The following is a 22,794-nucleotide window of genomic DNA, read 5'->3' as shown; positions in this document are numbered from 1 at the left end:
TTCATCCTCCTACGTTAGTGACAAATGCTCAATGCCTGTGTCATCTACAGTTGTGATGATCATCTTACAAGGGCAAACGATGACACTTTCTCGATTAGCTAACAGCTTTTAACAGCTGGCGAGCAATCAGAGGCAACACCGGCAGGGCACACAGTGCGTGGCGCTGGAGCGATGAAATTACAGTGGCGGATTTCCATTCCTGTTACCGGGCGATGTGAGTTGTGCCATGTGAACAAAGCAAGGAGTCGAATAATGGGTTCTGCCGATGCATGCAACGGCATCAAGTGTAAAACAAAAAACTCTGTCCTCAAACCGGACATCGATCCACCTAGCATTTTCCACGAGCTGCTCGAAGCATTCACTGGAGTCCGTGGTTCGGTTTGCGCGTAACTCTCTGGGCGGCAGCGTTACCATATCTTGTCTGCTTTTCCCGAATTTTGCCGGCTCGTCACCCGCGATGCCAGACGTTCCTCCCTCGAGTTGTCAATGGTGTGAAAACTGTATCCCAAAGCTGCGCATCTAAAAAGCTCAGTGGCAGCCTGAAGTTGCTGCGATTGGGGCAGCTGTGAAGCTGGTGTCTACCACGATTCTGTCTGAACTTCAGCGCCAGTGAAAAGCATCGCAGGGTCAGAGCAGCCCTTCAAACTTGCCGGTATAAAGTCTTCCCGAGGCATCGGCGAGAACTGATTCGCAATGTCTCGTCTGTCCGCGCTGCACGCAGGGTGGCGTCGACTGCTTTCTCAACATCGGAGAAGACTCCAAACACTCAAAAAACGAGCGCAGCATCGACTCGCTGCGCTTAAACACACTCCAGGAAAAACGCTCCGGCGGTTCGTAGCCAGGATTCGTTTTTTTTGCCGTCTGGTATCGGAGGTCACCGAGTTCACGAAAGTGCGAGCCTCGCCACACAGACGCGTGAATTATGAAATTTTGGAAAGTTCCCCAGTGCATGCTAAACGTACTCGTCGACTGGTTTTCTCGGCTCTTTGCGTTCTCTGCGAGAAGCTGCCTCGGACATGAAACAGTCTCTTCCAGAAACCCCCCTTCTGACTCCGAGGTAGTCTGTACCTGAGCCAGCCGCACTCCGGGGGGTACGGGACTTCCGCGCCTTTCGGCTTGCCTTGGAACTTCACACGACTAAAAGGCACTGTCGACCACAAAGAAGAAACCTGTGCTTTTTCCTCCACGGCTTGGGTCCACAACTTCCCTGGGACGGCTGCGCTGGAGGCGCGGAAGAAGACGGAGAGCGCAAGAACGCATGACCGTGTCGTGTGGCGCCGCACAGTTGGCCAGCCAGCACGCAAAAGAGTCGAGAGCCCTCAATCTTTTCTGGCGGGACGGAGGCCGTTTGCGGCTTGATTCCGAATCGAAGCAACTCACATTAGACAACGGAGAAGCTCTTGGAACGAGAACGCCCGCGAAAGTGGAGAGTTTTCTACTTTTCCGGCACCTTGCGGCCGCACGGTGCCACCAGTCGAGAGCACCTCGCAATCGCGCGTCCCTTTTGTGCGCACAACGGTTTCTACGAGACGACCACCGGTGGACTGGCAGCTGCGTGGCTCTCTTGTCTTGCAACGTTTCGTGCGAATTCTCCGCGAAAAAACGAGAAAGGTGCCGGCGGGTCTTTACCGAGTCTCTGGGGGGTTCCGCTGGAGAACGCCGAGCCGGTTCCGCTGCGTTTTTCCCGCCGCGTTTAGGGGAACCTTTCGTCGCACAAGCTGCGTCAGCTGCTCGTGCAGCGATCTGCAACTGTCGCAGCATCGGTTTGAAGAATCACTGCACATTTCAGCAGCCGCCGACCTTCTTTGGTCGCAAATTTTCACGAACCGCTTTCGGAAGCCGCCCATCTTTGCGTTTTTCCCGCTTCTTCTTCCACTGTCGTCGCCGCCCTTGTCGATTTCCAGCGCTGAAGACGCCTGGACGGCCTTCCAGCGACTTTTTACTCCGGGCGCGGCGGCGCAGCAGCTCAAAGCGCTCGGGTGTACATACACCTCAGAAACTGCGCCTGTGGCTGGACTGAATCTTCAACTCATCTTGATTTCAGGAGCGAGTTCCCTTTCACGAGATTCTCCGTTCGCCGCCGCTTGCGGGGTCGCCTTCCGTGGTCTCGATATGGCTAGGAGCAAGGCAACGCCACAGAGGCCGCTTTGAGAACCTCCTTCCCATGCTCTTTCGTCTCAGTTTCTTCCTCCGCCTTCCCCTCCAACACTCCCTGACCTCCCCTTGACCGTGGGCTCTCCGCGTTCCTCGTCTTCGCTCTTCTCTTCCGTACCACCCCGCTTCCTTCAGGCACCGCTCTCTCTTCCGGTTCGACGCACATTTCGGTTTCTCGGTCCGTGAGCTCTGCTCCGGAAATCCGATCAACTCTCTGGTGACCTTCAATGCATGCGCGAATCCTCTCACTGCCTGCATGCTTTTTGATGTCCGTGTTCGTCCTTCTCTGTCTCTAACTCGCCGAAGCCTCGCCCTGCTCTACTCTCGCACCGCCTCCTCTCTTCCGGTTCTCCAAAATGGATTTTTCCTCCATGCCTCCCGAGGACTTCCGCCGGCTGCAGGAGGAGCAGCGACGCCTATGGCGTGAACACGAAGTCCGTCAACAGGAACGGCGACGTCAAGAACTGGCCTTTTCTTCTTCTTCTTCTTCCGCCTCTGTCTCCGCTGCATCTTCCTCCACCACACGACCTCGAACTTCTCGTCTCCCTCCTCAGCCTCCTTCCTCCCCCTCTTCTCCTTCCTCCCCATCTTCTCCTTCCTCTTCTTCTCTCTCCTCTTCTTCTCTCTCTTCTTCTTCTCTCTCCTCTTCTTCTCTCTCCTCTTCTTCTCTCTCCTCTTCTTCTCTCTCCTCTTCTTCTGCGTTGCCTGCACACCCCTCCCGCCGTCTGCCGCGTCCGTCAGAAGCGGAACGTCAACGAGAGGCTGTGATGACGATCGTTGCGTTGCCAAACGGGCGTCGGTTGAGGCGACAGCTGCAGCCTGGGGAGTCTGCTCGAGCGCTGTGGCATCGCGGCCGCGAAGCCCAGAGCTCCGAAGTGTCTCCAGGGCACCCCCGCGTCGTCCACACAGAGGCCGCGCGCCGTTCGCGGAGTCTCAACAGCGGGCGGCAGCAGCGCCGGGACCATGCGCCTGCAGAGGAACTACCGGCGTTTCTCCTGCCTTTTGCCTCTGCCTCCACGGCCTCTCGATCCGCAGCAGCCGCAGCCCTCGCAGCGCGCCGCTTCCTGCGGCAGCCGCAGCAACGCCAGCGCCTGCAGAGACAGCTGGCGACTCTCGGCGCGTCTGCGTCGCTGGCCTCTTCCTCGGCTGTCGATGCGCTGCAGCGCGGCCTCTCGCCGCTGCTCCTCTCCTCCGACGGGGCCATCTCCAGTCTGGTGTACCTGCTGCACTCGGCTGGCGGCGCTGTCGGACTTCTCCCGGGAGAGAACGACCCAGGAGACGTCCGACCGCAGCTGCAGGAGCAGGCGTTGCGTTTGTTGCGGAATCGCAAAGTCGCTCGCGTCCAGGTGGTTCCTGGGACAGCTGGCCTCTTTGGGGTGGGCGAGAGAAAAGCGAAAACGGTGACGACTTTCTACACAGAGGAAGACTTCAAGTGTCCTGTTTGCTTCGAGCTGCTCCTCAGACCCGTCGTGACGCCCTGCCTTCACGTTTTTTGCCGCGACTGCATGCTCGCTGTCTTGCTGCGGACGAGCATGTGCCCTCTCTGTCGAGGTCCGGTGTACGCAGAGCAACTCGAGCCTGTCGAGGAGTCTTCGAGCGAGAAAATTGTCGACTTTTCTCTCAACTACAACCTCCTCCCGGTCACCTGCACGCAGTGCTACTGGCAAGGCCCTCTCTCTTCGTGGACCAGCAACCACAACGCCCGCCGCTGTCGACGAATAGCCAGACATCTCAGACGCACCGATCCCATCGAGAAACACTGTTCGTCATCTTCTGCGTCTGCGGCCTCTTCGCCGCCGGCTGCACACCGCCACCCGACGGAGGTGGAGAGGAGAAGACAGGCCGAGCGTCAAGCGCGCGACGCATTCTTCCGTCCCCCCGGTCAGGCTCCAGGCAGCCAGAGGCTCGCGGAGCCCAGCGGCGAGTCGGAGACGTCCTCGGGGATGCGCGAGGAAGAAGCGTCGGACCGGGGACGCGAGCCGGCGGCGCGCCTGCTGCGCGTTCAGCATGCGCAAGAGCAGAGACAGTTGCGGAGACAGAATGAGGCGCTGGAGCGCGAAGAGCGGCGAGACCGAGAAGAGCGGCAGGCGGCCGTGGGCGAGACACCGGGAACATCTGACTCGCGAGTTTCGGAGTCTTCTCAGATCGAGGGGATGGAAGAATTGATTGCCTTTCTTCGCGCGCATCTCCACGACGGGAGCGAGGCGAGTTCGGAAGCCGAAGAATCCGTTTGCGGCTCTGATCGGAGACCCTGTCGCCTCCGACCCGACGCTCAGGGGGCCTTCCCTGTCGCCTTCGGAGTGTGTACGCGGCTCTGCATCATCACGCACCGGATGGAGAACACAGCGGGCGCGGTCGGCGGCTTCTTCTTCGGCAGTGGCACCTTCGCTCATGTGCAGGCCGTCCTCGAATTCCGCCCCAGTCCCGACGAAAAAGCGCAGGCCGAGAAACGGCGCGCCAGACGCGCGAAACAACGCGCTGCAGACTCCGCAGAGGCCTGCAGAAACGCACAGCAGAGCGGCTTCGCGAGCTGGTTTCCTGGCGGCGCGGATGGAGACCCACCGGACAGGGCGGCAGGCGGCGACGGCGAGGTTTCAAGCGACTCGGAGGCTGAGTCTTCGCGGGCGCAGGTCTCGTTCTTGTCGCTCGAGTGGCTTGGGGAAGGCCGGGGCAGAATGGACTGGCGAGTGTCTCGAGCGTTCCCCGCGTTCCGGTCGTCAGCGATCAAAATGTTTGTCTATCGCACTGAGGATGCGTGCGAAAGGTCTGCCTCCGCGATCGCCGACGGCGCCCGAGCCTTCTCGAGTTCCTCGCCTTGTCAACTTCCGATGGGCGCCGCAGCGGCTTCCGGAGCTTCCTCGGAGACCGACGGGGACGTTCGTCCGCCAGCTTTCCTCCTTCCAAGTGGAGAGACGGAGGACGCGGAGAGCTCTCCCGAGAGACAGAGGCTGTCGAGGAGGACTCGAAGCGACGCGGAGGCCGCTCGCAGAGACGGTCGCAGACGGCGGAGAGGCGAGACGCGCGCGGGAGACAGAGCGCGAGTCAAGGCAGAAGATCTTCAGGTCGTGTATCTTCCTGGTCGCGTCCTCCTGAGACTTCTGCTCCAAGTTCAGCACCGACCCTACAGAGTCCTTGGCTGGAACTGCAGAGACTTCTGCAATCTCCTTCTTAACTGGTAGAGAGGCAACCTTCTTCAAGAACTCAAGTCACATGAGCTTCGCCGTGACTGCGTTTCGAACTGTTTGTGTCACCGGCGTCTTTGATACGTCAGAAGCAACGAAGGACTTGAAGGGGGTTGACGAAAATATGTCAAATCCCCTTTCGCAAACTGCTCTCGTGGAAGGTTGCAACCGTTCTCTGCAGGTCTTCTCTCAAAGTCGTCTTTCCTGGATCTGTCTCTTTTCACCTGCTCCAGCTTCTCGGGTGTCTCTCCCGTCAGCGCCTGAGAAGAATGCGAGATGCCGCAGACTCCCAGTGCGCGGCGAGTGATGTGGTTGACGAAACGTTTCTTGAGAACAGAAAACGCATGCGTTTGCTTTGCTTGTTTGCAGCGCATGCACGCATCCTTCTCGGCCGCAGCAGATCGTCCGTGTACCTCGACCCACAGGCGACTGTCCGTCTTTGCGCCAATTTCTTCGCTCTCTCGAGCAAGACGGGATGCCGCCCATATCTTCCTCGACTCAGTCCTGCTCGCGCGAAATCAAAGGAACCGGTGTGGCGATCGATCCATCCTTCTCTTCTCCATCTTCTTCCTCTGCCTCTTCCTCTTCTTCCGCTGCGTCTTCTTCCTCTTCCTCTTCTTCCGCTGCCTCTTCTTCCTCCGCTGCGTCTTCCTCCGCTTCCGGCGCAGATCGGTTGGAGGGTGAGGCCTGCCTGAGAAGCGGGTCTCCTTCTTCTGGCTATGCGCCTTCTTCTTCTTCTCCTTCTCTTCCTCCAGCGCCTGCGCCGTCTCCTCCGTCTGCAGTTCGCGAGCGTGCGAGCAGGTCCGGCAGGGCGTCTTTGGTTCGACATATGGCGGGCATGTTCTTTCGCCGGAGGGCGTCTCTGCGTGGAGGAGACAGTCTCTCTCCATCTCCTTCCGCGGACTCGTCCTCCCCCGCTTCCCCTCGTTCTTCTTCTCAGGCTGCGTCTCTCGCAGCGGTGCCCCCTCGGGTCGGAGGGGAGAGAGACAAGAGGAAGGAGACGAGCGAGAGCCGGACCGGGGAGAAAGAGGAGCGAGAGGAGAAAGAGGAGCGAGAGGAGAAAGAGGAGAAAGAGAAGCCAGAGCAGGGCGAGGAGGCGGAGCGTAGGGACTCGAGAGAAGAAGATGGAGAGCGCCTCAGTCTGCATTCAAAGGCAGAGAGAGATGCTGCAGCGACGGCAGCGTGGTGGATTGCGAGGCGATGTGGAGGCTTTGGTGCAGCTGAACGTTTCCCCCGATTCGAAGTCGGAGTGAAAACGATCTTCCTCTGTCTCTTCGATGCCGAGGATCGAAAGTCAGACTCACATCAAATGACATTGCATGCACGGCTTTACTCGTGTCCGCGTATCAACATGTTTACATACACATACATATTTATATATTCGTACTTTTATTGGGCAAATGTCTACACAACTGCATGCACACACACACACATATATATATATATATTTATGTATATTTAATTCTACATATGTTGGTATATTTATTTCTACATATGTATGTAGGTATATTTATTTCTACATATGTATGTAGGTATATTTATTTCTACATATGTATGTAGGTATATTTATTTCTACATATGTATGTAGGTATATTTATTTCTACATATGTATGTAGGCATATTTATTTCTACATATGTATGTAGGTATATTTATTTCTACATATGTATGTAGGTATATTTATTTCTACATATGTATGTAGGTATATTTATTTCTACATATGTATGTAGGTATATTTATTTATACATATGTATGTTGGTATATTTATTTCTACATATGTATGTTGGTAAATTTATTTCTTCATATGTATGTATATTTATGTCTACCCACACGTACAAACTATTCTTAGAGGTTCGCGCGTGTGTGTCTCAATATTTTCATACTCCTGGTGAACATTTGCTCGTCTCGTGACATCTGTCTCTGTAACCCTCAGAGACCCGCGTCTCTCTCTGGGCAAATAAGTACATTTATATGTGTATGTATATAAATATATATATATATATGGATTTGCATGTTTCTGAATCTGCTTTTGCCTTTCTCTGCGCTCTGACGGTAATGCGAGGCAAACGATTGGGGGAAGGGGGATAGCCGAGGAAGTAGCTCTTGCTCCTTGAGTGGTTTTGGAGAGACGACCCCCGCGCCGCAGGAAGAAACATTCGCTGGACATGCGAACGAGAAGTTCCATTTCTCAAATTTCGTTCTGCATGCGTTTTTTTTTCTTTTCGCAGTCGAGCAGCTCTCCGCCCCGCTGCGCAGATGCTCCTCTCCACGGCCCAGTGGTGGCGTTCTCTCTTTGGAACTGATTCCTCAGAGTCTCTCTCTCGTTCCGTCTTCTCTCCTCTGTCTTCGACTGCCTTCGCTTCCTCCTCTTCTTCCCCTTCTTCCCCCTCTTCCTCCTCTTCTTCCTCTTCTTCTTTCGAGGAGAGACAGCTCCCCCATTTCCCAGCGCTGGCGAGTCCTCTGCCTTCGCCGAAGCAGCTGAGACTTCGGTACGAGACTCTTCCGGTCTTGCTTCTCGAATTGCAGTTGAGAGACAGAGAGGCTGCTGCACAGCGAGGCCTGGGCGTCGGGTCTCTGCAGCCTGATAACATCGGCTTTCTCTCTCTCGAGTTTCGCAGCGACGTCGGCATTCAGTGGCACTTCTACAGACAACGCCCCCCGGGTGAGAAGAAGAAAAAGATTTCCCACCCGGAGACAAAAATGGACGACAAACGGTCCTCCAAACCCGTTGCGAAACGACCCTACAGAAATACATTCATGTACACGTTGATATATATATATATATATACATATATATATATATATATATAGATACATATACATGTGCATATATATATGCGCATATATATGTATATCTGTATGTACACACATATATATATTGTGTGTGTATACAAATATCTATCTATATATATGCATATTTGTGCCTGCATGTGTAATTGACTGTGTAGTGGTTGATGTGGATGTAGGGAAAGAGTGGAAAATCAGAAGTGAGGACGAGAAGCGTCGAGCGACTGGGGTCAAAAACCTTTCAGATTGTTTTTCTTTCAGGACTGGAAGCCGCAGAGAGCGAAGGTGGAACGACGCTCGTTGTGTCTGCTGGTCTCTCGTCGCCGGAGGATGGAGTTCACTGCTTTGAAGAAATGCTTCGTCTTCTTGAGGAAATTCGAGACAAAGAATACCACCCCACGAAGTGGAGCAGCTGGTGAGTCTCGGCAAGAATTAAAAGATAACTCAGATCTTTTTCTTCCTCAAAGCGAGGGAAATCGCGTTCTAGAACGTGAGCCGTTTCGTATTATTCGGAAAATTTCGTTAATAGTGTGCAGACAGGATCTGGGCTAGGAACGAAGAGGAAACCTTCTCGCTTTCTGTGTCGAAATCTGTTTGTCCGGCTCGCCACTGGTTTGTAGATCTGTATACATCTGAATGACATCTGAATGGTTATATCTCTTATTGTTTGCGTCTGTAAATATTTATTTGTAGATTTGTACTTCTCTATGTGTATATGTTTTTGTATCGATTGCTCTTTTGTTTCGGTGTGCTAAACTGTTACGCGGCGGCAACAGAATCTTTCTGTCTGCAGGGATGTCTGTGTGTTTGTCGGCGTCGAGGTGGAGGGAAGAGAAGATCTGCCGCTGCATGCGCATGCTTCTGTGTTTGCTCGTTTTTTCAGGGACTTCGTGGACAACTTGTTGGTCCGCTGCGCGCCGCAGGAAGCGTCCGCTCTTCTTCTTCTCCCCATCGCGGAGAGCCAGTAGCTGGGGGGCAGCGAGCTAGGAAAGCGCTAGATAACAAGACTTCACAGAGGACGGGCAGGATGGAACATGCAAGCATGCGGGAGGCGAGGCGAGCGAAACTCGCGAGTTGACGGATTGAATTCGACGGATCCAAACGCGCAGAAATCGGTCCGAAAAACGCCAAAGTTCCGACTGTCCTCAAACCGTTCTTTCGGACGCGGATTTCGTTTTTTCTTCAACGGCGACTGCAACGTTCTCGTCTCGTGCTCACTCCTTCGTCCAGCGCTTCATTTCGTCGCTTCTGCTTTTTCCTTTTCCTCTCGTTTCCTCTTTTCCTTTTCTCCGAAAGTAGATGACAGAGGCTCTTCTTCGGAGAGGCCAGGCGGCATATGCGGTTGCGAGGAACGTACAGCGAAACCTGAGGATTCGAGGGCCATCTGAAAGAAAGTCTCTCTTTCGTTTTGCTTCTGAAGAGGCGGAGACACAACTGTCTTTCATCGACTTTCCAGGCAGGTGGCGCCGTCCATCTTCCTCATGTTTTTTTAACGCGTGCGGGAGAAAAACGTTCATCGTTGTACACAAAAAATGTGCAAAAATCCCTTTCACTGCCAACGGCCTCGCTTCTTTTTCTGAAAAGACGAAACAACGTTTGCCGCGTTTTTGCCCAACTCCGCTTTTTGCCTTCTTCCTCTATTCCTCTACGCTAGGGAGAAACAACCTCTTGCTTTCCAGTCTGCGCCGACCTGCTCGAAAGTCCCCACACAACCCCCAAACTATTTCGCATGCAGTACGGTACACCACCGCCTAGCTTTTCCAGATAAACTTGCATCAATCTACACATTCCTCTGTATCTGTAAAATTATAAATCAATATATGTGATGCGATCCCTGAACATTGACAAAAAGATTTTAACATCGACATGGGGATCGACGAAGGAAAACACACGCCGATTTTAGCTTGCACTCAAAGCACATCTATCCCTAAATCGACTCAGGAATATCTTTGTTTATAAAGCTCTCTCTATATATGTATGTAGTATATATATATTATAAATATATATATATATATATATTATATATATATATATATTATATATATATATATATATATATATATATATGCAAAAATGTATGCAGCGGGGCTGCTCGCCGATGTCGACGCGCGTGAGGTGAAAAAAAAGGTTTCTGCCGATACTCGCGAGGTCCGAAGAAGCGCGGGCGCCGGGCCGATGAAGTCAGGAAATTAAAGGCGTTTCGGATTCTCGAAAGATCGGAAACTGCACCAAAAACCTGCGACACGATGTTGCCGCGTCAGGAAACATTGTCTGCATGCAGAAGCGAACAAGGCACCGGTATTTGTCTGCGCGAGACGAGAGAGAACTCTCGCGACACTCGGACCTAAAAAAAAGACAACTGGAGAGAGAGAAACAGTCCAGTCTGGCAAGCGAAACATCTGTCCTTTGTTCATACCCCGACTGCTCTATATACGCCAGAGCTCCTGCACACTGGGTACTTCACAAACCTGGACATACACAGGTGCATGCGCATGCAGTTGTACAGATGCATTTCTGTGTGCTTCTCGTCGATCTTCCGCTCTGCCTTCTGAAGTCCCTGCTCTTTTATTCGCGAGTTTCCGTCTGATGCGCACTCTGAAACAAATCCGAGATTTCACTGACAGGCTCTGAGAAACGATTCCTCTGGCTGCTCTTTGACAAGTCGATTCTTCTTCGATAGAACTCTGCACCAGGACAAGACCTTCACACTCCCTCGAACTCCCTTTCTCCGCCTTGCGCAGACGACGCTGCGCTCGTCTTCTCAGTGTGCGTCTTTTGTCTTTCTCTCTCCTTCTTTCTCTCTGCCTGTGCTGCACTCCCTCTCTCCTTCGCGTTCGCCGTCCCCCTCTTCGCGATCTTCTCTCTTTCTTCGACGCAGAGGGCCTTGCTCAAATTTTCTCTCTCTGCTTGGCCAGGCAGCCGACGAGAAAGCGACGCCCTCCCCTCCCCTCGCGCAGAGAGCTCAGAAGCCGGACTGCCGCGCCCTCTGCTGCTTTACGCGTCTCGTTCGTAGAGGCGCACAAAATCTCTCGGCGAGGCACCTGGGAAGAGACCTCGAACGCGGAAGCCGGCGTCGAGGAGCGTAGCGTGCGTTTTCAGCAGACCTAGCGAGGAGTGTAGGGACAGGAGTTTCGAGTCTTCTTCTCGCAGGCGCAGATGAGTCGCCTCGACTTCGACGAAACGCAGCGAGTCGCTGTAGGCAGCGAGGAAAGACAACATGTCTTTCTGAATCTCCCGTTCGCCTCCGCGCTCGCCGCCGATCACGTTCTCCCCCGGAATTTCCGGCCCAACGACAATCCGCAGAAGAAGCAGACGAGGAGGCGTCAACTTGGTGGCGCGTTTTCGCGTCTCCTCGTCCAAACGCGAGACGCAGGGAAGCAGCGAGGACTCGTCGTCGTCGACTGGGATGCTGAAATGCGTCTTCGCAGTCATCTGAGGCCGCTCGGTTCTCTCTTTCTTCCCCTCCCCCGAGCTCGTCGCCAGTGTCGCCTCGCCCCGTGGGCTGCCCGACATTCCAGGGAAGAGAGCTGCGCAGACGTCCTCGCCGTGACGTCCAGAGGACAGATCTCCGGGTGCTTCTGAGGACGCGCGAGAGTCCGCCACTGTCTCTGTTTCTCGACGCTCCCTCGGCTTCGAGAGAAGCGCGTCGCGAGGCCTCCCTTCCTCCGTCACTCCCGACGCGAACTGCTGTTTGCGCAGCCTCGTCAGACAACGCAGCAAGTTCCGGCCCCGACACTCGAACGCGCCGTCCAGCGGAGAGAGGCGGAAGAAGATTTCGACGCCTCGGCAACTTTCTCGCAAAGCGTCGTCGAAGCAAATGCCGATCAGCGCCTCTCGCTCAACATCCCAGGGGCGCATGAAACAACTCCCAGAAGGCGACGCGCCCAGCACGAAGCCGAGCGAAAACAGCGGCCGACCAGCAGACGCAGAAGCGCGCGACGAAGCCGGAGGAGGTGACAAAGAGGAGGGGAGCGCAGAAGATCCAGAAGGAGAGAGAGAAGAACGGGGAGAAGACATAGCAGACAAACAGGTGAGAGACGAAGAAAAGGACGTAGGACGCGAGACAGCAGACGGATGAGCGCGTGGAGAAGTCAAAGGCGATGAAGGGGGCAGGGAAGTCAATGAAACCTTCCTCCTACCACAGCTGGAAGACTGGACATGTCCTCCATTGAGAAGAACAGGAGGAGACCTCGTCTCCTCCTCATCACGCCGTCTCGTCTGCAGAGTCCGTTTCTCCCGATTTCGCTCTTCCTCGCCTTCATTTTCCTCCTCTTCGTCTGTCTCTTGTTCCTCGCTTTCCTTTCTTTCCTCTTCATTCGACTCTCCGCCTTCGTCTTCGTCGCCGGGTGTCTGTCGGCGCCACTGGCAAAACGCGTCCTGAACATTCTCCCCCGCCGCTCTCTCCGGCGAGGAACCAGGCGTCTCTCTGCGTTCCGCGCTCTCTCCGGTGTCTCCCGCTGGCTTCGCCCCCCCGGCCTGTCTTCTGCCCTCGCCGCGGGCGCCTTGGGCGCGAGCCTCAAACACCGGCGGAGACACCAACAGCCGCAGAACCGGAAGAAAGTCTGCCGCCACAGAGACGCGCGCGCGACGCCCTCCAGGCGCGAGAAACTGCACTGAAGGAAGAAGCAAGCAAGCCTCAGACAGAGGGCCTGAGAAAAGAGACGAAGAAGCAGCAGAAGACGGAGCGGAAGAAGAGGAAGGACAAGAGGAAGGACAAGAGGAAGGACAGGAGGAAGGACAGGAGGAAGGACAAGAGGAAGGACAGGAGGAAGGACAGGAGGAAGGACAAGAGGAAGGACAGGAGGAAGGACAAGAGGAAGGACAAGAGGAAGGACAAGAGGAAGGACAAGAGGAAGGACAAGAGGACGAGTAGCACGTGGAAGAAGGGGATTCTGGAGACAGTGGATGAGAAGAACTCGGAGGCGATAAAGACTGAGGAAGAAGACAAGGAGACTCCGAGCGACCTGCGCCATGGCTACGCTCTGATCGAGACGCGTCGGTTGAAGAGAGACACTCCGCATTCCCTTCTCCCCGCGCGTTTGCGTGCGACAGCGAATTGACGCGATCAAATGGACGCGCCTTCCGCTTCGCCTGCGCAGCTTGCCGAGCGAGCCAGTGGAGATACACCCGATTGCACCGCTCCTGGCCCGGGTGGCTGGCGACCGTCACGGTGTACGTACAACTATCGAGGGCGAGTCTCCGGACCCAGGAGCGGCGAAAGAGGCCATTGCGGATCACGCAGAGGTCTGTGTCTTCTGCGCCGTCGAGCGAGGCCTCGCCGCCTTCCCCTGCGAAGAAGATCGGCAAGAAAAAGCACTGCATACAGTTCGCCGTCTGCATTTCTTGCAGATGCCTTTGGTTGCGCGTCGGCTCTCTGTGCCTCGGCCGTCTCGGCGGCTCTGCGCCGCGCACCACTCCCGCCTCTGGGCGGCCTCCCCCGGGCAGGAGGAGGAGCTTCTGGACCATTTCGGCGGGTGTATCGACACCTAGGAGACGGGCGGAGAGCCGCACCCCACACGCGAAGTCGAAGGAGACACCCTCCGCTGCATGCTGGCTTTCCGCGACGTCGAGGAGAAAGTTGGAGACGAGGACCTCGTCGTCCAGGAGACACGAGACAGACGCGAGCGACGAGAAATCCGCGCCAGGGCCCACAGCCGTCACACGCGAGAGAGCCAGACATCGCTGAGAAGGCGTTTCCTGGTTTTTTTCGCAGATCTCGCTCTCCCCCCTCTCCTCGTTTGCATTGCTTCTGCGTCTCTTCCGCTGTTTCGCCAGCCCCTCCGCCACCGCAGGCGACGCGCCAGCAAACGGAGACACTTCAGCGTCGCCAGAAGACATATAGTCGCTTTCCTGCTTGCAGGGTCCTCCTTCCGGCTGCTCCCAGTCTGTCTCTGTCGCTTCACAAACGCCCTTTGTCACCACTCTGCTATCCTCAGATGCAGTCTCCTTCTCGGCGAGCCCAGTCGGCGCGACTCCAACGTCCATGGCATGCGTTCTTGCTAGGGTCTCCGTTTCTATCGACGTCTTTTCTTGTTTCTCGTCCGTCTTTCGTTGTCTCTCTCCTGTCTCTCCGTTGTCGTCCCTGCCCCCGTTTGAGTTGCGTCCGTTTCCCTGCGGCATACGCTGAAACTCACCATCTTCTGCCCGTCTCTCTGTCGCTCTTCGTCGTTTGCTGTCTCCTTCTTCTCTTTCTTCTTTCTCCTCCCCTCTTGACACCCTTCTTGTCGGCTCCTCTCTGTGCTGCTCGCTGTTCGCCCCGCTCTCAACCTTCTCTTCTTCCCTCTCCTCACTCTCTCCTCTCGCACACTGCTCTTCTGCTCCCTCCTTCAATTCTTCTGTACCCTGTTCTCCTTCGTTTCCGCGTAAGGAAATGAGCCTTCGTCTGGCCTCGCTGCGCGCCTCGTTCTCGAGAGCCCGCGCGACCTCCAGAGCATAAAACAGGTCGGCGTCATCTGCAGCGACGACGGCTTCCCTCAGCTTCGGGCAGCGGCGCAGGACGAGACGCCACCAAAGCACCGTCACCCCCAGCGGGTCTGCACTGCATGCGCCTCGGGTATGTGTGCTCTGTCGCGCTGCACTCTCGGAAGAGAGACAACTATCTCCACGCGCGGGTCTCCACGGCGTCTCCGGACGCGACTCTCGCGGCTTCGGCGCCTCCAGAGAAGACCGAGGGAACGAAGGAGGCGGAAGCGAAGCACCAGGCAAAGAAGAGGAGAGGGACGACGATGGAGACGACGGACAGGAAGCCTCAGCGTGAGCGAGGCGGCCCGGAGGGTCTCGGTGGACTTTGGAGGTTCGCGATTCAACGTCGAGGTCGCGGCGGCTTTGGGAGTTGCGGAGAAGCTCCGCAAAGGGTGAATCTTGAGAGGCCAGAGGATGCGAAGGAGGGAAAAGCAAGGCACTGCCGCCACCACGCACATCGAAAACGAGACGCTCCAGATTCGGAAGCGCCGCGAAAATGCTGTCTGCGTACAGCAGCCAATCAAACGGCTGCGCGGGGGGGACGTGCATCTGGTGGGGAAGCGAAGAGGCGCGGTGGGGCGCGGCAGACGCGCCAGAGGCGCCAGCGGCGCAGGAAGACGAAGACGACGCGAGGGAAGCAACGAAGGCAGCGTCACGGATGGACTCCGGAGACGAGTCTGTCGCGCAGAGTCCACCGCCGAGTCCCGACGTTCTTCGACTGCCGAGTGGACATGGCGGAGAACGACTGTCGCGTCGCTCTGGTGGGTGTACGCGCAGCAGGCCGTCGCTTCGAGGGCACTCGGCCTCCGGTCCGCGCCGCGCTCGCTCGGCTGTTCGTCCAGCAGCGAAACCGCCGGAGTTCCCCGCGCCTCGACTCGGTCGTCCAGAGGCCGAAGGCTCCGGAGCGACTCCGCAGGCGGGCCGGCAGACTGGCTTTCCAGTCCCCGCAGTTCGCTGCTGAGACGCGCGACCGAGGCCTGGCGCGAGACGAGCGAGCGCGCCAGCCGGCACACCCGCGGTTTCTTGCTTCTCGCCGCAGCCGATGTTCAGCGCGAGGGCAGGATCGGAGACGACGAGCTCGAGGGCCTTGCATGCGCGCAGACGCGGCGGCTGCGCGTTCGCCATGTGCGGCGCGGTGAGGGCGACGAGCCAGTAGACACTCCAGGTGCCGGAGAGGACGAGGCGCCCGAGCGCGGGGAAGAGCAGGGGAGGGGAATCGCCTCCGGCGCCGGCAGCGCAGGCGAGAGGGGCAGGCAGGGAGCGAAAGGCCGACGAGGAGGAAGGTCCGCCGCGATGCAGAGGACCTGGAAACGGATCTGTGTGAATCTCGCAGTTCTGGAGAGTCCTCGCATGTCTGGCCAGCAGCTCGGAGGCCGCTCTCACGTCCGACATCGCCTGCGCGCCTTCCATGTGAAGGACGAGGTCCTGCAGTTCAGCCTCCGGCGAAGAGAGGACGCTCCGCCAGAACGGCATCGCCGAGACCTTCGCCGCAGACGCGGACGCCCAAGAGCTCCACCACCGACGCTTCAGCACAACGGCGCGCGCAGACAGCGCCGCGTTCTCCACGAGCCGCTTCAGCTGTCTGGACACCGCACGCAGACGCGCCAGGTCGTTCCACGTCAAGAAGGCCAGCAGACGCCCGCGAGCATCTTCGGGCGCCTCCGCCCCCAACAGCGACTCCAGGGCAGGCGAAACGACGTCCGCAGCGACAGGAGGCAACGAAGCACAAGAAGCAGACGAAGAGGAGGAAGCCGACGAGGCACAAGAAGCAGACGAAGCACAAGAAGCAGACGAAGAGAAGGAAGAAGAACTGCAGGATGATTGGGGATGGACCGAGGAAGAGGAGGAAGAAGAACTGCAGGATGACTGGGGATGGATCGAGGAAGAGGAGGAAGAAGAACTGCAGGATGACTGGGGATGGACCGAGGAAGAGGAGGAAGAAGAACTGCAGGATGACTGGGGATGAATCGAGGAAGAGGAGGAAGAAGAACTGCAGGATGACTGGGGATGGATCGAGGCAGAGGGAGACAAATGCGAAAGTGGAAGAGAGGAAACGTCAGAGACATGCGAGACATGATTAGGGAGAGGAGACGAGGGAGGAGGCCAAGGCGATGCTGGGGCAGGTCCGACAGACAGCAAGTACGCGTCGCTGTTGGACAGTGTCGACGCACCTGCGGCGGGAGACCTGGGAGGTTCGAGAGTACACGCGAGGTTCGGAGACAAAGAAAGAGAAGCAGCGGATTCAGAAGCCGATTCGGGGACTAGAGAAGGCGGGAGGACGCAACGCCCCTCGCGCTCGGATGGCGACACAGGCGCAGGCTCCATCTTAAAGAAGAATGCCTCCGGGTGAGAAAGTGAATTGACTCAACTTGGTCAGACACGACGCGACGCCGCTCCTCTCCAGAGACTCCATTCTTGAATCGGCTTCCTTCTGGCTCTCGTATTCTCTCGCTCTGTAACGGCTTGCCTCTCTCTCTATACCCTCTCGCTGCGTCTCTCTTCCGGTCCTCCTGTCGTCTCTCTTTGCTTCGCTTCTTCGTGGAAGGCGCACCCCGCGTCGGCCAACTCAAAGCGTAAGAAGACAAAGCGAGAAGAAATCGAGAAGAGAGAAGAAAGCGAGAAGAAATCGAGAAGAGAGAGAAGAGAGAGAGAGGGAAGAGAGAAGAGAGAAGAGAGAGAAGAAAGCGAGAAGAGAGAGAAGAGAGAGAGAAGGAAGAGAGAAGAGGGAGAAGAAAGCGAGAAGAGAGAGAAGAAAGAGAGAAGAAAGCGAGAAGAGAGAGAAGAAAGAGAGAAGAGAGAGAGAAGGAAGAGAGAAAAGGAAACTGAGTGGCGAGTCGGGAGAGAGTCTCTTTCGGTCTTCCCTGAGACTCGGCTCGGAGTCCGCAGGAAGACGAGGAAAAGGAAGAAGGAGGGGAACAGTACAATGCGAGATCGGAGAAAAAAACGGAAGGAAGGCAAGACCTGGTGCGTAGTTTGGACTTTGGAAACGCGCCGGTGAAACGCCTGATCATCCCCAGGACGTCGGAGACATAGAAGAGCAGCGAGAATACTGAAAAGAAGAAGAAGAAAATCGTTGATGACTATCTCACTGAAAGTCTCCATCGACCGGCTTCTGCTGAACTTCTCTGCGTTCGCAGGAGACTGACGAGCTCACCCCGCAAGGTTTTGCCGGACAGAAAACGGAGTCGCTAAAGAGAAGGGGGAGAAGGAAGAAAAGGAAGAGGAGAAGAGGACGACCACAAAGAACAAAGAAGGAGAAAGAAAGAGCAATACAGGCAACTGATGCCGTTGACCGCACTCGCGCTCCTGCGACGCAGAAGAACCGGAAGCGCCGCAGAAGTCTCAAGAGAAGTTCAGGCGAGGCGCGTGGAAAGAACGAGCCTTCTCGTTCCTATCTTGCTGCTCCGACAGTCCTGCGGAAAAGAAGGAGAGAAGCTTGAGAGTGAGAAGAGGAGAACACTGATTCTCTGATTTTCCAGAAAGCAGGAACCAGATGCGATCCACAGGAAGGCTCAACCTCCTCAATGAAGCGAGCGACGACCGGACTGTGTCCAAGTTCTTCTCAGCTGATCTGGACAGCGACTTCCATGCCTTCGTAGCTCCAGCGAGTCGCTCTATCCGTCAACGCCGACCGTTCGCTTTTTTGGAGAAGGGCAGACTCCCGCTGTTCTCCGCCTCTCAGGGAATTCATCGAACCTCGCAAAACCGTCAGCAAAGACGCGCCTTCGCGCAGATCCCTTTCTTCGCGCGTTCGGATCTTCAGTCTACAGTGCAATCTGCCGTCTGCGCCTTCCGCCTCCCGAATCAAAGCGGAGAGTCTCGGCTCAGCGCGGTCTCACAGCTGACAGCGCTCCTCCGCAGACGCACAAGCAGTCTCGACGCCGCGCCATTTTGAGTCGAGAAGAAGAAAGTCGGGCAGGACCCAAAACGAAGAAAAAAACGCAGTAAAAGGAGGTAGGAGAAAAGAGGTGTAAGGGAGCAAGAGGCGGCAGACAGAGAAGCAGAGGGAGAAGACGGGGGAGAGAAAGAGGAGGAAGGAGAGAAGACGGATGAAGAGCAACAGGGAGGAGCGGAAGACAGCGGAGAAAGCGGAGAAGAAACAACTCGTGAGCAGGCAGGCGTCAAGCGGCGACGAAGCGACGAGAGACAGGAGGAACAAGAGACAGCTTTGAATCTCTGAACATCAGCTGGTTTGACAAACAGTGCTTTGAAAGAACAACGACCATCGAGAACGGGAAGAGCCATGCGAAGATTCAGAAGATCCACAAGACACTTGGAGCCGGTCTGCCAAAAAGTCGAACCTCCACTAATTGAAAAATCCTACAGACGCTCTTCAAGGAACTGTTCCACCCTCTCTCCTTCCTTCTCCTTCTCCTCCTCTTCATCCTCTCTCGACTCGCGGCTCTGTCTTTCTTCTCCTTCTCCTCTCTCTGTTTCTCTATCCCCTTCTCCTCCTCTTTCTGTCTCTCTCTGTCTCTCTCTGTCTCTCTGTCTCTGCTGCTCCTTTTCCTTCTTTTCTTTTTCCTTCTCTTCTCCTGCCCTTTTCTTCTACTCTTCCTCGGCTTTTTCCTGCCCTGCGCGTTCTGCGTATTCGACTCTCTTGTTTTCTGCGAGAGCCTCGCCGTCCAGCACAGCTCCGGAAGAGACTGGCGGCAGGCTCTCCGGCGACAGAGAGAGAGAAGGTCGCCAGAGAGAGAGAGAAGGTCGCCAGAGAGAGAGAGAAGGTCGCCAGAGAGAGAGAGAAGGTCGCCAGAGAGAGAGAAGGTCGCCAGAGAGAGAGAAGGTCGCCAGAGAGAGAGAGAGAGAGAGAGAGAGAGAGAGAGAGAAGGTCGAGATAGCGCGCGAAGGCAGAGGACGGACGAGGAGGGGGAAACTCGAGCTGGTACCGCGTGCCTGCAGCCGAATTGTTCTCCCTCGGAGCGAAGACACGATGGACTCGCTTAGAAACGGAAATCCTATGCGAATTTCTTTCGACCTTTCCTCTTTTCTGCAGCTGTCCCTGCGCTTCTTTTCGGGTGTGCGTCTCTCGCTTTCAAGGCCGACTGCGCGCATGCGCATGCACTGGCTGTGTAATTCGAAAAGCAGAGAGCGGTCACTGCTCGAGCAGCCTGCGGAGGCTGCTCGGCCTTCTTCGTCTCCAGACGGGGAGTTTCGATTCTTTTTTCCGGCGTTTTCTTCTCTCCATCTGCAGCGAAGTGTATCTCTGGAAACGCGGCAACGTCGCAAGGCGTCCGTCCGGCTGTGCACCCTTCCCTCATCTTCAGCGTCACCTGCCGGGAACGGCCTGGTTTCGCGTTTTTTGTCTCTCCACACAACTGCAGGCGGCGCTGCCTCACCACTTGCTCGGCTCTCTTTCTCGACGCAGACGGTCCGCTGGTGCAACTGCCTTTTTTTCTCCGCGAAGTCTCGCCGTTCTTCTCCGTTCTCTGGGGACGAAGACCTGCCGCGCGGGAGGCAAATCTGGTTCGCCCTGCGCAGACGCCGCGCTCCGTCGCGAAGAAAAAAGAAGATCGGTGGCCGTCGTTCTCTCCGCTTTCTTCTCTCTCCTCGCCTGCAAGTCCTGAAGCTCCGACTCGACAGCTCGCTTCGACTTTAATAAAAGCCGCTCGCGCCGTTTCTCTCTTCGCGCTCAGGTTCTCTCTCGCGTTGTCGCTGCGCCTCTCTTCGTGTGTCTCCTCCGTCGGGGCAGGAGCGTCTGAAAGCCGCGCTGCGGACGCAGCTTTTCCTCGAACTCGCGCTCGTTTCGCAAAATGGGATTTCACTTTCAGCAGTACATCGCCATGGCTGGCCGCGCCATCAACCCAGTGCAGTGGACGCGCGCATGGCGGCGCATGGAGGGAAAATCGGCGACGGAAGTTTACCGCGACGCCCTTGCGTGGACGAACAACCAGGTCGCGCAGATCTCCCGCGCGTGAGTCCAGAGGAACCGAGCAACGCGTTTAACAATTTCTGGCGTCCGAAAGTCGACCTGTGGCGACGCAGCTTCTTCTCAACGCTCCCCTCCTGCCCTCGACAGGACCGGAAATCCAGAAACGCATACTTGTCTCGACCTCGCATCTTTCTGAAAGACGGCACATACACCCTGTCGACATCTATACGTGAAGGAGAGAGTTCCTAAATCCTCTCTCCTTTCCTAAAGGTCCTTCCACATACACCTGCTTACGCATGCATTTACAGCGGACATGATCTACGCGCAGACTTGTCGACATCCCTCAGTCCACATATATGCGTATGCATATCGTTACGTATACACAAATATACATACATATAAATACATATATATACATATATATATACATATATATACATATATAAATATGTATATATATAAAGGTATATAATGAGTGTGAACGTGGAAGTGCGTTTTTGTGGGAGAGGTATCAACAAGCGCAGACGGACTACGAGAGCGAAGGGCGCCAGGGCGAAGAGTGCATGCGCGAGCGAGACAAAGGTGAAAGGCGAGAGTTTTTTTTTTTCTTTTTTTCAGGTCCCAGTACCGCGCCTGGTGGTGGCAAAACCCACTCGGAATGGGACTCGTCCTCTACGGCACCTACAAGGCATGGCACATGATCTACATGGTTCGCAAGCAAAAGAAAAGTAGGTCTCTTCTCTCCCGGTCTCCCCTCCTCCACTTCCTCTTAAGGCAGGCTCTCGTGAGAAGACTTTCACCCATGTAGACGCCCCTGCAGTGTACAGGACGTGTGCGAAAAAATGGCACATGGATTCATATATATATTTGTATATATATAAATATATATATATATATATATAAACCCATATAAATATATATATATATATATATATAAATACATATTAATATATATAAATACATATAAATATATATAAATATATAAACACATATAAATATATATATATATATATATATCGTAGTAGCAGTCCTGACGGCTGTGCCGTAGGCACTTGAGGGGGAACGACCTGCAGAGGCTGCAGACTGCGAGGGAACTGCAGGAGCGCTGGCGCCGCAGCAGGTGGACGCGATCCACTGGACTGGGGAATTCGCCGGCCGAGAGAAAAGGTCGAGCGCGAGAAAGGACGTAGAGAGAGAGAGAACAGAACAGGCAGAAGCAGCGGAGAGCAGAGAGAGATGCAAGAGATCACTCGTGTGGGCGGAACCCTCTCGTGACACAGGAAGAGCTGGAGGAGGAAGGCCGGCGGAAAAAGGCGTTTTTGGACGACATAAAATCCGTCTGCAAGTTCCCGGGATATTCTCACGATTGCCATTGTTTTTTTCAGCGGCGCAGTTGGTGGCGGCGGCGTACGGCCAGGGCGGCCAGTGGCTCAATCCCGTTCCCCGATAAAAAGAGACTTCGATCACCCTGCTCTCAATCCTCACGAAGAGAAAGGACGACAATTCCATGTATATGCAGCTCTTCTTGCATGCATGCACAAACGCATATTTTTGCTGTGATGGTTCCACGCTCGCGTTGCAGCTGCCGCATGCACGGACCCACATAGATGAATAGGCGTCGTCAGGACATCCTTGTCTCATATATATATATATATATACATATATCTACATATACCTATATATAGATATATGTATATATGTGTATATGGAGAGGTGTAGAGGATGCCTGCAGTGGATAAGCGGCCTTTTTGGGTGGGGAAATGAGGAGTCTTGTGTTGATTTTTTGACTTTCGGAACACCGTGGAAGAGCTTTTTCTGCGCTCTCGCGTGGAGTGCAGTGGCGCATGCAGAGGAACTCTCTCTTTCTCTTTTGCCATGCACCTCTCGTCTCTTCCGCTCATCAGCAGACCGCGAGACGCGCGCAGAGACGCTCAGATCCCGAGGCACCGTCCCCAGTCAAGAAGGGGCTCGTCGGAAGCAAATTCAAATCGCAGATTTCCAAAAAATATAACGCATGCATTCATGTACATACATGGATATGCGCAGATCGAAGTGAATACAAGAAGGAAGTGTAGACAATCGCTGCTATGCATATGGGGAGATCTAGAAATCAGCCTCGACACAGGTGAACATATTTATCAGTTCACAGATATAAGAGTATAACTCTAAATATATATATATATATATATATACAAAATGACATATAAGAAGATAAATAGATACAAGTAAAGGTACGTATGTTTCTGTCCACGGTACAGTGTCAGTTGGGCTGTTCTGGATGCCGCTGATTGGAGAAGGATCTGTGCAAAATGGTGCGACGAAGTGGAAGCGCTCTTTTTGGT

At 55.1% G+C, this 22,794-nt stretch overlaps 4 protein-coding genes across 4 annotated transcripts; 2 read left to right on the top strand and 2 right to left on the bottom strand.

Annotated features, from left to right (window-relative positions):
* The first annotated feature begins 161 nt into the window (after positions 1-161).
* Positions 162-10,001, top strand: TGME49_215640 (zinc finger, C3HC4 type (RING finger) domain-containing protein). Its single transcript, XM_018779696.1, has 5 exons — positions 162-5,329; positions 5,706-6,629; positions 7,563-7,996; positions 8,383-8,536; positions 9,005-10,001. Exons 1-5 carry the CDS (start codon positions 2,511-2,513, stop codon positions 9,087-9,089), a joined length of 4,416 nt encoding a protein of 1,471 aa, XP_018635687.1. The 5' UTR covers positions 162-2,510; the 3' UTR covers positions 9,090-10,001.
* Positions 1,626-2,412, bottom strand: TGME49_215650 (hypothetical protein; the record flags this gene model as incomplete). Its single annotated transcript, XM_002370843.1, has 2 exons — positions 1,626-2,016; positions 2,273-2,412. The coding sequence occupies 2 exons, from the start codon at positions 2,410-2,412 to the stop codon at positions 1,626-1,628; spliced, it is 531 nt and encodes a 176-aa protein (XP_002370884.1).
* A 203-nt stretch (positions 10,002-10,204) lies between the features above and the next one.
* Positions 10,205-17,207, bottom strand: TGME49_215620 (hypothetical protein). Its single transcript, XM_018779695.1, has one exon. The coding sequence runs from the start codon at positions 16,906-16,908 to the stop codon at positions 11,116-11,118; it is 5,793 nt and encodes a 1,930-aa protein (XP_018635688.1). The 5' UTR covers positions 16,909-17,207; the 3' UTR covers positions 10,205-11,115.
* Positions 17,208-20,333: 3,126 nt separating this feature from the next.
* Positions 20,334-21,902, top strand: TGME49_215610 (hypothetical protein; the record flags this gene model as incomplete). The annotated part of the gene is made up of 3 exons (XM_002370839.1): positions 20,334-20,494; positions 21,071-21,180; positions 21,838-21,902. 3 exons carry the CDS (start codon positions 20,334-20,336, stop codon positions 21,900-21,902), a joined length of 336 nt encoding a protein of 111 aa, XP_002370880.1.
* Positions 21,903-22,794: the final 892 nt, after the last annotated feature.

This window comes from Toxoplasma gondii, chromosome X, assembly GCF_000006565.2.
Source record: "Toxoplasma gondii ME49 chromosome X, whole genome shotgun sequence".
NCBI lineage: Eukaryota > Apicomplexa > Conoidasida > Eucoccidiorida > Sarcocystidae > Toxoplasma > Toxoplasma gondii.
Note: the sequence above shows the minus strand (reverse complement) of the source record. Positions and strands in the feature narration are given on the sequence as shown.

What these genes read in the sequence shown, in the direction of transcription:
- TGME49_215620 (XM_018779695.1), bottom strand. Translation starts at nt 16,908, where the DNA reads ATGGAGCCTGCGCCTGTGTCGCCATCCGAGCGCGAGGGGCGTTGCGTC.
- TGME49_215640 (XM_018779696.1), top strand. Translation starts at nt 2,511, where the DNA reads ATGGATTTTTCCTCCATGCCTCCCGAGGACTTCCGCCGGCTGCAGGAG. An exon ending in CTACAGACAACGCCCCCCGG is followed by an intron (nt 7,997 to 8,382) that starts GTGAGAAGAAGA and finishes TTTTTCTTTCAG; the next exon opens with GACTGGAAGCCGCAGAGAGC. An exon ending in CCCACGAAGTGGAGCAGCTG is followed by an intron (nt 8,537 to 9,004) that starts GTGAGTCTCGGC and finishes TCGTTTTTTCAG; the next exon opens with GGACTTCGTGGACAACTTGT.